The sequence below is a fragment of the Anarrhichthys ocellatus genome, unplaced genomic scaffold, assembly GCF_004355925.1.
Source record: "Anarrhichthys ocellatus isolate YVR2014 unplaced genomic scaffold, GSC_Weel_1.0 scaffold6, whole genome shotgun sequence".
Lineage (NCBI taxonomy): Eukaryota > Metazoa > Chordata > Actinopteri > Perciformes > Anarhichadidae > Anarrhichthys > Anarrhichthys ocellatus.
This window is the reverse complement of record NW_022280036.1, coordinates 6,327,180-6,340,332: the sequence shown is the minus strand read 5'-3', so window position 1 is coordinate 6,340,332 and position 13,153 is coordinate 6,327,180. Positions and strand designations below refer to the sequence as shown.

Below are 13,153 nucleotides of genomic sequence, written 5' to 3'. Positions count from 1 at the left end.
AAACAAGTTCCTTATACAAACAGTTTACTCGAAAACTGGTAGCAAATAAAGTACTTGAAATGTATAGCAATATTTTTGTCTTCTTGGAACATCTTGTTTCTCCTTCTCCTCAAAGAGTCATATGACCTTTGTTTTGCTCACTATATCTACTCCAAAATCAATCAGTTTGATTTGCACCACTACATTCATATGTTATCATTAATTTCTCTCTAACATGACCATGTGTGGTGCAGAAATATCCACTCAGGGGATGAAGGCCCAGTCTTTCAATTCCTTACTACTGAATGTTTATGATTCTGATAAAGGGACAAAAAATCCTCCTGGGTATTAGAATATAATCTATCTCAGAGCGTCCATATCAGAGGATCAGTTGTTTAAGACTGAATTGCAATGACAATCTGATTGGGACTGTTGGGGTTGAAATTACTTCTGTTACCGGCTACAGGAAACATTGAATTTGAATTCCTACATAAAGAAAAATCTCAAATTGTTGGGAGATTTCTTTGAAAAAAAAAACAACTAATTTTGGACACATCACACCTATATTTAACTGTCTTTCAATTATGAGATGACAGGTGCAGTCCTTTATTAATCCCAGTGGGAAATTGAGGAAGAGAAAGTCCTGTCCAACAAAACATTGTAAATATTCTAATTGTGCATGTGAAAGCACAACATGCACAACACATGTCCCGTGCAATGTGCTATTCTGGAAAATGAAAAGAAAGGGTTAGTACAGTCTTTGTCCAGCAGCTGCAGGAAAATGGACAATGCAGAGGCAAAGAATGACACACGCTATATTGGGAGACATAACGTATATACTTTTGCTTATACCATGAGCTGACTCATACATGTTTAAGTGAGAACTGTGATAGCTTTGCTCTCACATATAAAATATGTTGAGGCACATATTACTGATACTACTACAGATGCCGATTTAAAACGTCTAACTCCCACAATAGTTTAGAGCCTGACCCAAGTCAGACGTCACAGACGCATTGAAGCAGCAACAAAAAGAGAACAAAACCAATACAGTAGAGAGACTGAGATAGTAAGAGAGGAGTGGAATTTCAAAGTGAATCACTATGAAGCATGTGCACAAGCGATGAGGCTATTGTTGCTTTTAGAAAGGTCAGTGGATATATAAATATGATACCATTAAGAACAATGCCTCCAACAAGGCCTCTGACGTAATACATTCCCTTGACTCGAAACTTCAACGTAATTGTTACTTTATCCCTAAAACCAAGTCTTAATTCTCAAATAGGCCTTTGATAATGAAGTACATGTTAAACTGTCAGCAACTGATAAACATACACATACATACTGTACAATATGTATGGTGTGCTTTAATATAAAGCTCACCAGAGCATTAACAGTGTAAGTGTATACAGTATGAACTATACTATAAATTCCTGTTCTCTGTATAGCCGTCATTGTCAGGGCACGGCAACACCCATGGGGAAGAAACAATACTATAACTTTGGCGATTGTTCCGATACAAACAACAAACTAAAATGTATCACACATTTTTTTCAATATAGAGAGCCAGGAGACCGACCTTGTGACACTCTTCTCTCAAGTCCAAACACGATCGGTCTCTCTGTAAATTGTATTTCTATGACTGAAACAAATTTCACAAATTGTTTACAAATGAATACCCCTGACTGAAAAGCAGCTGAAGAACTTCACAACCCCATCCGAACAAAGCTAATGATCAGAGCACCACAAGAACCTGCTGATAAATACAGATAATACACTCTGAAACACAGTGATTCAAATTAACTAAGTGGATTGGCCTGATGCAATAAAAGAAAGTTTTCCATTAGGAGTGTCTTCTAAATGATCACGGCTCAGGTACCTACATCCTTGATGCATCAATTCATTTTCACGATAAGAAAGGCGTTGGGGTTGATTATTCATGTTAATGGAGACAAATCCCTTCAGCCAACATTAGTCGAAGATTTTTCAACACAGCATACAATTTCATTAGTGTGAAAGCAAAGATAAAGCAGAGGAGACAGCTGAGAGTTTTCTTGACTTGGTAGGAGACTGATCTTCTAGTTTGTGTGAAAAAACTCAAGTTGAAGCTTTCCTCCCTGACATGCAAGTAGTGCAGATTTACATTTAATTTCAAGCTTTATCTTTATGCTTTTAAAGGTATAATATGCAACAATTTCCTAAAAAAGAAAGTATAGACAGGTACAGAATAATCCCTCATGACCCACTAATAGTGTGTGGCGATGTATCTGCAGAGATCCTGCCCTCTGTCAATTTATTTCTCATTTCTTATTAATTTGCTATGTCCAGGACTCTCCTGGGAATCAGCAAAGAGCATTTGGACCCCACATGGGGGTGAAATCCCGAGCTAATAAACTGGGTATGCAGCCCGTTCTCATTCCCTGGTCCAACACCTCTGCTATGTCATGCCCCTTGTTATGTTATGCCCCTTGGTGTACCGAGGCTCACAGACCTGGCCTGAAGCATGCCTTGGGCTGCATTCATTCAAAATCCGGCACCTTCCCCGCACGTTTATGAGGAGGTATGGATGCGTTCATTTGTGCTTTAGAATGCAACCGCAGTAAATCACTTAGAAAATAAAGTTGTATTATTCTGATTCTCACTAATGCTGGTCCCTCTCTTCATTCACTCTTGCTCGACCACTGCTGAGCTGTGTTTCCAAACAGCAACCGACAATGTGAGTACAAGTTATATCTTTAACAGATAACAAGATAGTGTTTGACTTTGCATAACCAGCTGATGAATGAACAGCAATGAACAAAAACAATTAGAGAAAATGAAAGATATGGTATGTACCTGAGTATCGTATCTTGAATCCTCTCTTGTTGGTTGCATGGTCAGTGGACCATCGTAGGTAGAGCTGGTTCGTTTTAGATGTGAAGTTCAGCTGAGATGAGTGATTACCACTTAGAGCGACAAGCAACGGGCTCTGTCCTGAGGATCCTAGAGAATAAAGTGGATGACACTTCAGACGTGTGTACAGCACACTGTATATTTGTATCTGCTCATGTATAAGCATAAATGTAAAATATTTAGTTTAGTGCACGGTGTGTGTTCTTCTTTCATATGTGTGTATCAGGAAATTTTACAATTCCAATATACCTGAGACGGAGATGAACAATATGCTGCAGTCAGAATGTGTTTTATTGTTACTGTGACACGCAGCACATGAAGGTGACAGCATCATTAAGTTGCTAAGTACCTCCAAATTACATGATTCTGATTGAAGCAAATTGTTTTGCTTCATCTCAGGTTTATTGACCACAAATTGACCAAGCAGTGGATTGGAGCCTGCAGTAAGTTCAGAAACAACTCCAGTCACAGCCATCTACTGCACAATGATGCCATCGCTGTCGGGAACACCAAAGACAGCTGTTTAGGACCAGATAGATACAAAGAGACAGCGCTGAGCGGGATACACATAGGGTATTAGTATTATATATGCTCATCCCTGTTTGTGAATTAACATATTTTTAAAGGAGGTAAGACCTTATCTGTGCTTTGACGGGTTGTTATGACGTTTGCTGTTTTACAAACTGAGCTGTGGGCTCTGTGAGTGGGCCTCTTGAGTTGAAGAACTGATATTCTGATCCTGGCAAAAATCCTAACAAAACTATGTTAGTTGTCACTGGTTATATAAAGTTGTATAAAGTGTTTAATAATACTATGTAAATAAAAATGAATAAATAAAGTAGAAGAAAGTTAAATTCCACATACACACACACACGCACGCACAAACTCAAATTGACTGTTACACAAGCTAGTTGGAACTCCTGTGGGGGAAATTCCTAACACCGCAAATGAGAATTAAGTGTTGTGCATCTTATTAAGTGTTGTGCTACTTTTCATAAACAAACATGAATTAAAGCTGCATGTGAGTGTGTGTGTGTGTGTGTGTGTGTGTGAGAGAGAAAGACGGTCTGTGTCTGTATAGCAAAAAGAGAGAGGCAAAGCTTTGTATACCATCAAAAATCTCCAGTTCATCAAACTGTTTCTCGCTGTGGAACATCTCTACATAGATATTGATGGTGTAACCTGGAAAACAACACAAATAATTTACAAACACGTCCAAAAACCTGCAATATAAAGTATACCTCACAACCAAATGAAGGGTGGCATGCACAAACCTTTATACATATTTATGCCCAAACAGCTAATGCCCATACATACTGTATATGCACACACAGCCTTGCAAGCATCACTTGACATATTCTATATTTTACAGTACCAGCACTTCCATACACTGTACATACAATACAGTCTACTGTACAACATCCACACAGGCACGCAAAAAAAAAAAAATACACCCCTACACATACAAACAGCAGTCTGGACACAAACTGGTTGCATCCCATCATCACACACTGTACCTGGAACCATATGTAGAAGCCAGGAGCATGTCTGGCTGTTGGGATAGTTAGTAGGGAACCCGGGGCTTAGTATCACTCCTGATGACAAAGACCGCTCCTCATTGGCTGGGCACTGGGCTGGAAGGGTAATAAACAAAAGCCAGTCAGACTGATCAAAACAGTGAAAACTTTTCAGAGTTTTATTTTGTACATTTCTAGCTTCCAGCAACTCTTTCCCAATTTGCATCCTTTCCATCCCTCTCTCCAGTCCTGTTTATCTGCCTACTACTTGTATCTGTATCCTTTCTCCAACAAACATGCATAAAGAGAACACCTTTGGAAAAGTATGTTTCATACAACTTGCTTTCATGCCTTAGGGGTCATGTTGAGCCAAAGACGGCATGTGTAGAATCTCAAGGCCACATGTCCATTTTCTCTGCCCATTTAGACGGCCCGAGCCTCTGCCAATCGTTCTGCTCTTGTGTGGGGAAGCACTTTGGTTGCATGTTCTCTTACAAGAGTGCTGGTTTCCTTTGACCCTGCTTTATAATGGAAAGGACACTCTGTTCATCACACATGATGGTGAAGGCTGAGCATCTCTTCAACAATTTTCTCAAAAGAGAAATTCAAATCAATATTCAGTTGTCTCATAAAAAATGCGAGGAGCTGCAACCAGCACTTCCCAGTGTGAATGTATTAATACTGCTGAACTGAGAATATCAAGTGCTTCTTTCCTGATGTCTCTTTCATTTTAGAATTAAAACTCAAATTCATGCCACAATCAACCGCTGTACTACTAAATCTTCAATACCTTTTTAATTACAGGGTAATGAGGAGTGGACAGAGTTTTAAGTTTTCATCCAACATTTTCAACACACAACTCTAGGACTGTCGGTGCCAATGGGATTGCATTTCTGCTGATTTTGCAAACTCTTTGCAAACTTGTATTCACCTTGGCACAACAATTTAATATTTTCAAAATGTATTGATGTATTGACTCTCGTGCCTAATATACCTTTCTGGCAGCAGATTTTTTTTGGCATGTCATAGAAGAAATAGCCCACATGTAATTTGACAACATTAAAAACCACTGCAGTCCAGTTAGGTGAGCTAGTTCCAGGGTCCTGGTATTGTGCATGCTGGCTCACTGGCGTGGCTTACTGGGACCAAACACAATTGGTTTCACCTGTGCTTTTCCCTCTCTGACATGTCTAAATGTATGTCTCTTCTATAATGGATTTCATCTTGACTTGATAGTTCGTTCACCTGTGGGTAGCAGCAGCAGAAGCAGCAGGATTGATATTTGTATTAATATCCTTACTGGTTAAATGTATGTAAACATTAGCATGAAGGGTGTTCAAAGGTCTTTATTGCATGTTGAGACAACATTTGGAGAATAGTTTGGTTCAGAGAATGTGGGTTTTAGGGTTATGTTTTCCATAAAGAGGCCTCCTTCAAACCATTACAGTGATTTACCACCATTTTGCATTCAAAATTAAATCTTGGTGAAAATGTACCCCAGACCCTGATGAGATAACGATACCTTCCTCTATAAAGATCTGAAATTCTGTGTGATAATGGTAACCATTACATTACATGGTTTACTGTCTATGAAGGCTTTGAACAATGGGTGGAGAGGTGATCTGTCTTTTAAAACTGTAAGATATATTTTCAAGACAATGGATTAAAGGGGATCTCCATCAATTTCACACCTCAATATCCACTTACTATTCATGCGGAGTATCCTTTAGCCTGGGTAAACAGCTGTATGATTAATCTCCTGCGGCTCTGGAGAAAACTTTGTCAACAAATGTAAGGGGCCTGGAAAGATGTGGGTCTTTATCAGGCACGGAGGGTCTTTATCAGGCACGGAGGGTCTAACGAAAAGACGCCTCAAGTTACAGTATGGAAAGTGTAGAATCTGGATGTTTTGGAGTTTAATTATATGTCAAAATATTTCACTCTGTATTGATTTTCTATCTGTTTCTTATGAAGCCCCAAACTTTATCAAAGTTAAACTGTAAATCGCCGGGGTTCAATTTTTTAATGAAAATGTTTTGATAGTTTTTAACATCTAATCTGTCAAGTTAATATTTCTTGTACAATGTTGAAACACACATACATTTCTGTTCTACAGACAAATGACAAACAGGAGTACACATAGAGAAAATTCACTTTAACAGAACAGAAGCTATTTTTTAGTTGTAAAGAATGTATTCAGATCTATTTGAGGAAAATGTTTAAACAACGCAACCTAAGTTAAGATTCAATCTATTTTGATTCAGTATCCCCATATGATTTTCATATAGACATGCACATACGGTATATCTGTATATGGTTCAGGAGTTGCCTTACCTTGACATGTGGGGGTTGGGGCTTCAAAAAGCAAATGGGAATTGAGTTTACACATCAGCTCCGCCTTTCCGACCAATGTGTATCCAGGCAAACAGCGGTACTTCACAATATCACCTGACACGGGAAAATAATAAAAACCCTATCAGGTCATCACAGATTATACGTGTAACAAGTGTTTCTGCAGAATAAGCATCTTGATGACTGCACAAGTAAAAATCCGGGGCAAATCAAAATTAAAAGGTAGATTCTGCTTTTTTTATTAAAGGCAAAATGTGCTTATTTTCAACCTTATCTCTAACTATTTGAGTTAGGTATATAGTGCTGAAACACCTGCTAATATCACTGATGTTCTCTGTGTCTCTGCTGAGCTGCTGCAAAATCGGTTGCTCTTCCGTATACCAGTGACGTGACAGTGACGTACTCGGTATGAAGGTCTTTGTTCTCTTTGCTTGTGCTATGTTTCCAACAGCGAAAATGGAAATCCAAAATATGAGTGCAGAGGATGTTAACAAGGCAAATAAGCATGTCTGCATTGGTGTAAGAGAGAAACTTGAATTCAGAAGGTGTAGGCTTGTATCTTTCTGTTTAGGTGTGAGAATATTTGCTTCATTGAAATTTTGTGAGTATATTTTGTTTATTTATCAGACGTAGCAAAGTTGTCGCTCATGTGCAAGGCATCCTGATACATTTGTGGCCCGGTCAGCACAGCTCCGCAGCAGGAGAAATCAGCTTTCTCGATCAATGTAGCACGCATTTTATTTATTTATTTCTTCAGTGGACAACATTTACCATCACCACTGACGGGTCTTTTTAAATACTGACATATCCAGGATATTTTGCACTAAAAAGACAAAAAGGAGAATATCCTCAAATGGTCTTTGCTGAATACTGCACATTGTTGCAACAAAAACTTTGTCCTCATCTATTACGTTTGATTAGTGCAGGGACTGGATGGTATTACAGCTAGTACAGACAAGAGGAACAATTACAGAAACCAATAACCCTCGAAATGTAACATGAGCATTGGTGCCCTTTAGGATGTTTATTTTGTAAGTAGAGTTGATGCTTCATTTTAAGAGGCAACATTTGACACGCTTAACATGGGGTGGAGATCTACCCCATTTGCTTGTGTCCAGACCTTTGAATCTGTCCACTCCAATTCTTTCTGATATCAGGCAACTACCACCTGTCAAGTGGACGTAATGCTTGCTTCAAACCTTGTCCGGGAGGCATACGGTACACACACAGAATGAACTTTAAAATCGTTGAACAGAACAAACAAGAACATTCAGCCTTTTCTTGAACTCGTTCACAGATTGTACAAATGTCTATTAGACTGACCGACAACAAAGCTGTCTCTGAGGTACTCCATTCTGCCAGGATTTGTGAATGTAAAAGTCACAGTACATTCACTCCAATGTTCTGAGGGCTTGGGAAATTTCTTTGTATGATTATCTCGAACTAGCTCCCATTGGTCTTTACTCTGTCACAGAGAATGCCTTCACTATCGCTGTGAACAGGTGCAACCTGCATGGTGCCACTGTGGTGTAATGCCAGAGGCAATTATTTGACGTCATCTTTATAAATCACCACTCTGTTGTAGTACTACCACTCTTTGGATCACTGTTGTACATGTCTTTCTCCTGTTAGGAACAGTATATTAAACTATCCTGGGATTTGAACAATGCACTTTAAATGTGTCTTCAAAAGATCAAAAACAAAAAAATCCTAAAAATCAACAAATCATTCAAAATAATCAACTCACTTTTCAGAATCTATAAAAAGCTGACATTTCAAAATGTGAGTTTTCTGCAGAGATATTGTTGTATAGTTTGCCAGTAGCGACTAGGCTCTGCAAACCATTAGCAGGGTAAATTGAACTTGCTGAGGTTTTATGAAATGTCTTTTAATTAAATGTTTTTTAATTACTGTACAGCTCCTGTAAGGATCTAAAAGGTCACCAAACTGTAGAATAAGATGTGTTGAGCAAATCACATAATACAGGGCTGAGGGAAAATGGAGAACTTGACAAGCGATTATTTCTCCAGAAATAGATGTTTCAAAAGCTTAGGAGACCATATTTGGTGTTACATTTCAACATAGTCCATTAAGCAGAAAAAAAGACATTGGTCAAGCTTAACACAATGAATACAGAACACTATATATATATACATACATAGAAGATAACATGTCAGCGTGACACATACACATGCACACACAGTGGTAGCCGAAATGGATTTTACTTGGAGCAAGTGGCTCAACTTCAGTAATAAAAAATATATAATTAACAGTGACAGACTAATGTTAGCCTGCTATAGTTAGATTATGCATGTCTTGTACACAGTAATGTCGGCCATTAGTAGGTTAATTTAGAGTCATTTACACTCAGCAGAATAATGACCTCCTAAAAGCTTGATTATGAGATTGTCAGTCCTGTCAGTCATTTTAATCTTAAGGATGTATCAAACTTGACAAGCTTCAAAATACGTACATGTACATAACAATTCGTTTGTTTTTTTCAATTTCTGCAGTAAATCGATGCAACAGCAGCACTTTTATTCACCTATAGTAATATCTGGTCAACCAATGTTTTACTGTATCAAAGGGTCATATTATTAGTAATCAGGATAATTACCTATCTGGAAGTCTTCATCTTCATAGATCACCTCTGCATTCTCCACTACAGGGGGAGCTGGGCATTTCTTCAGCCGGTAGGCTGAAAAGAGAAGTGAAAAACATTTCAATTAGGTACTATGTCTAAAATACATACGATGAAGTCCAAATTCTTGTACTTGTGATCAGAGTGGTGGGGGGGGGGGGTAGTGTGATTGTTTTGACAGAACATTTTCCCTGCTCACCCATCCCTTTCCAAGCGTGTTGGAGAACTAGGGTGGAATAGGTATCTTTAGGGTTTTAGTACAATTAGAACCTACTCTTGTGAATACTCTTGTCCTCTGTCCTCCTGGCTGCTTTTTCTCAGGCGGCAGAAAAGTTAACAACAACAAAAACACTTTTGTCCAATCGTGCTTGCTGTGCTTGCGCCAACTAGCTGCGGTGAATGAGACTGCGGTGAATGATGGTGGACTCCGTTGAAGATGACCCGTTCCCTTAGTAGATATAAATGGCTTTTTCTAAGCTAACGAAAGCACTACGATTCTTACACTGATTAAAACATATTTATGAATGGCATATTTAATTTCTGCCAATGAATCCCCCTAAATCCTACACACTGTTCCTGTAATTCACAAGTGGACATCAGTGTCAAACTTCGCAAGAACTTCAGAACAACTTTCGCAGTGAATTTATACTCCAATAAATGGTTTCAGTCAGTTAAATATTCAACATGAAGCTGTGTTTTTTTCTATTTTTCTACCTGCATATTAAAAGAGAAATCTTGTTTCCTACAGCAGCTAAGTGAAAAAATTAGAAAGAGGTGTTTTCAAGTGGGGATGATTTGGATGTCCTTTTCAAATAAGTGATTCACTGGTTCCTGAAGCAAAACCATATTTTGACCTTAAAAAACTGATGAAGTCAAGTAGTATTTAGAGTAGATAATATCCTAAACGTTTAATCAAAGGCAGAGGGTGCGGATAGTTTGTGTGGATGCTTACCTCAGTACCTGTTTTTTGAGGTAAAAAAAACGAATGCACACCCTGACCAACAAGGTGAAGAAAACTGCCTATGCCCTAGCATCTCACTCTCTCTTTTAGTAAGGCCTCTGACCTTGTTTCTTATAGCTATTCACTGGTTATGGAACTGCAAAGCACTATCCACACTCATACTGGGACTACATCAAAATTGAACTTTGATTGAGAAAATCAGTTTGGTATTCGCAAATGCATAATGGCATGTAGAAATAATAAAACAACTACGCATTACTTTGTAGATGGGCAGTGAAAACATCTTGGTTCTTGGTATATCAGTCCCTCTACCTGAGTGTTCATATGTGTCTAACCGAATCTACTGTACTGTATATGCTGTACAAATACATATGAGCTTAAACTACAGGTCAAAGTGTATGCGAGTGTGTATCGGCACCATGAAAGTTGAGAATGAAGAACCCTCCAGTTGAAAAGTCCGAGTGAAAGCGGATCAGGACCTTCGGACTGGTACTGTAGGCCGACTCTAAAGCCGTGTTGCCACTGAAGACTCCCAGCTGAGGACTAGACGTATCTGGGCCGTCCCTAAATACAAAGAGAGAACAAACACAACTGACAAGGCTTAAACTGGAAGCAGGATACATTTGAACAACTGCAGCAGAGGGATGGAGAGAGAGAAACATAGTCGCAAAAAGATAACTATGTATACGATAAAGGCTTACCTGATTTTCTTTTACTCCTCAAATCATGATTTTTTACATGGTAAGCAAAGCCTTTACACTAACAAGATGTAAGATACCAAGAATGTGTTTGTCTTATACTCATATTTTCAATATGTAAAGGGAAATTGGGGGATAACATACTGTCGAAAATAAAAACTCTCAAAAATGATATAAAGGATTGTATCTCAAAGTTTAAAATTATAAATATAAGAAGGGTTGACCCCAAATAGTCGACTATTTGATGATTTCATCTCAGGAGCCTTATTCAAAGAATCAAGGAGCTATAAAAAAAGACATGATTTGACAATCAGTCGACTATGGGCCAGACTTGACCAATCAGATGTGGCTGAACAAATTCTTTGTCGGGGACAAAGTATTATATTTGTTCTATCACAAAAGGGACTTTGGGTCTGCCTGGCAAAATTATGAAAGGTTACGTCATTTTTTTTATATGTGTGCAGCCCATATATAGAGAGCGGAGTGGAGAGTACAGTGAATGGCAGAAGTTAATCGTTGTTTTTTTTACAAACTGTCTGAAAATCAACTTTAATTTATAAATATTATAAAAGTAGAATAGCAATATTTATGACTATTTCCAACTTTGGCGCCTCCCAGAGGCAGCATAAACAAGACAGTGTGGCAGACAGCAATGGATGCCACTAAACTTCCTCACTGGGAATGTCATGATGAATTATTAATACAGTATTACCATAATTACAGATTCCACATATAGGGGCTTTAAACACATTTTTACTGATCAAGTTAAGTTGTCCGACTCTGTAGCATTTTACTGATGGGAATATGAGGATTATATGATATTGAATTATTTTCTTATAGGTAACCTAACTATGGAACCAACCTGCACTGCTTCTGCCCAGGTTCAACCGCCATTAGTTTTGTTTGCAACTGTTTTTATTTTCTCATCTATTCTGTGTAGAAATATATAGATTGTTATTATTCATCTGCCGGCAAAAATGCACCCCCACCTCACCCCAAAAAAGACTTCATTACAAATCTACAATTATTTCCACAAATGCCTCTGTAGATTCCTTACAATGGAAATCCATAATTGTGATGAAAACCATAATTGGACAGATTGGTTTGATTATGAAAAGATTACGCTGAATAAACAAACTGCTGACTGGTGTCACACATCAACAAGGTGCTGGTGCATGTGTCTGCCACAGCTCTAAAAGCAGGTCAGGGGTCAGGATCAGTATGAGCTTCTTATGAAATGCTTCCGACTAGAACTAATTACAGCCAGGAAGAGAAACCAAAAGCAGCCTTTGTTAATAAAACATCCACATGCTTGTATGTGTTCAGATTGTAAAGCCTTCTGAGGCAAATTTGTGATTTTGGGCTATACAAAATAAATTGAATTGAATTGTTGATTGACAGGGCAGCAACATATATATATATGTTTTCTTTGCATTGCCTTGTTTCACTCATTTCAAACAAGGTCATTAAACAAGGCCTGTGGATTAAAGGCTCAACTTAACTCATTAAATATTCAATGTTGCTGAAATTTTATATTTTATAAAGTTCCTAAATGCCCAGTTTTAGGTTTTTAATGAACATGCCATTGGATTAAACAAGGGTTTTGAAAATGTAATTCATAAAGAGTGCCTGGGATCTCTTGGCTCCTCAATAATTCAAGGCCTTCTGAAGGTGTTGGAGCTCATTTGGAGTATCAAAATGTTCTATTTGGGTCATTTAAATTAAAACTGAGAAAGAATTTTGTGGCTCTATCTTTACTCACTGAAAAATACACAAGCCCAATTTATCAAAACATGTGTCTGCATGTGTGTGAGTATATATATATATATATATATATATACTGTATATACATACATATATACATACATATAGACATATAGATAGACATATATACATACATACATATACATACATACATATACATACATACACATACATATATATACACATATACATATATATATATACACATACATATATACACACATATATATACACATATATATATACACATATATATATACACATATATACATACACATATATATATACACATATATACATATACATATATATACATATACATATATATATATATATATATACATACATA

At 37.7% G+C, this 13,153-nt stretch overlaps 1 protein-coding gene across 2 annotated transcripts in view; it reads right to left on the bottom strand.

The window, feature by feature from the left end:
• Window positions 1-13,153, bottom strand: part of LOC116383219 (CUB and sushi domain-containing protein 1) — a 280,770-nt gene that overhangs the window by 40,564 nt on the left and 227,053 nt on the right. For both annotated transcript variants that reach the window (XM_031846879.1, XM_031846880.1), the window contains exons 45-50: window positions 10,761-10,906; window positions 9,358-9,438; window positions 6,723-6,836; window positions 4,389-4,505; window positions 3,982-4,053; window positions 2,815-2,961 (exon numbers count right to left, since the gene is read on the bottom strand). In XM_031846879.1, coding sequence (XP_031702739.1) covers window positions 2,815-2,961; window positions 3,982-4,053; window positions 4,389-4,505; window positions 6,723-6,836; window positions 9,358-9,438; window positions 10,761-10,906 — 677 coding nt within the window. The remainder of the gene's footprint in view (window positions 1-2,814; window positions 2,962-3,981; window positions 4,054-4,388; window positions 4,506-6,722; window positions 6,837-9,357; window positions 9,439-10,760; window positions 10,907-13,153) is intronic.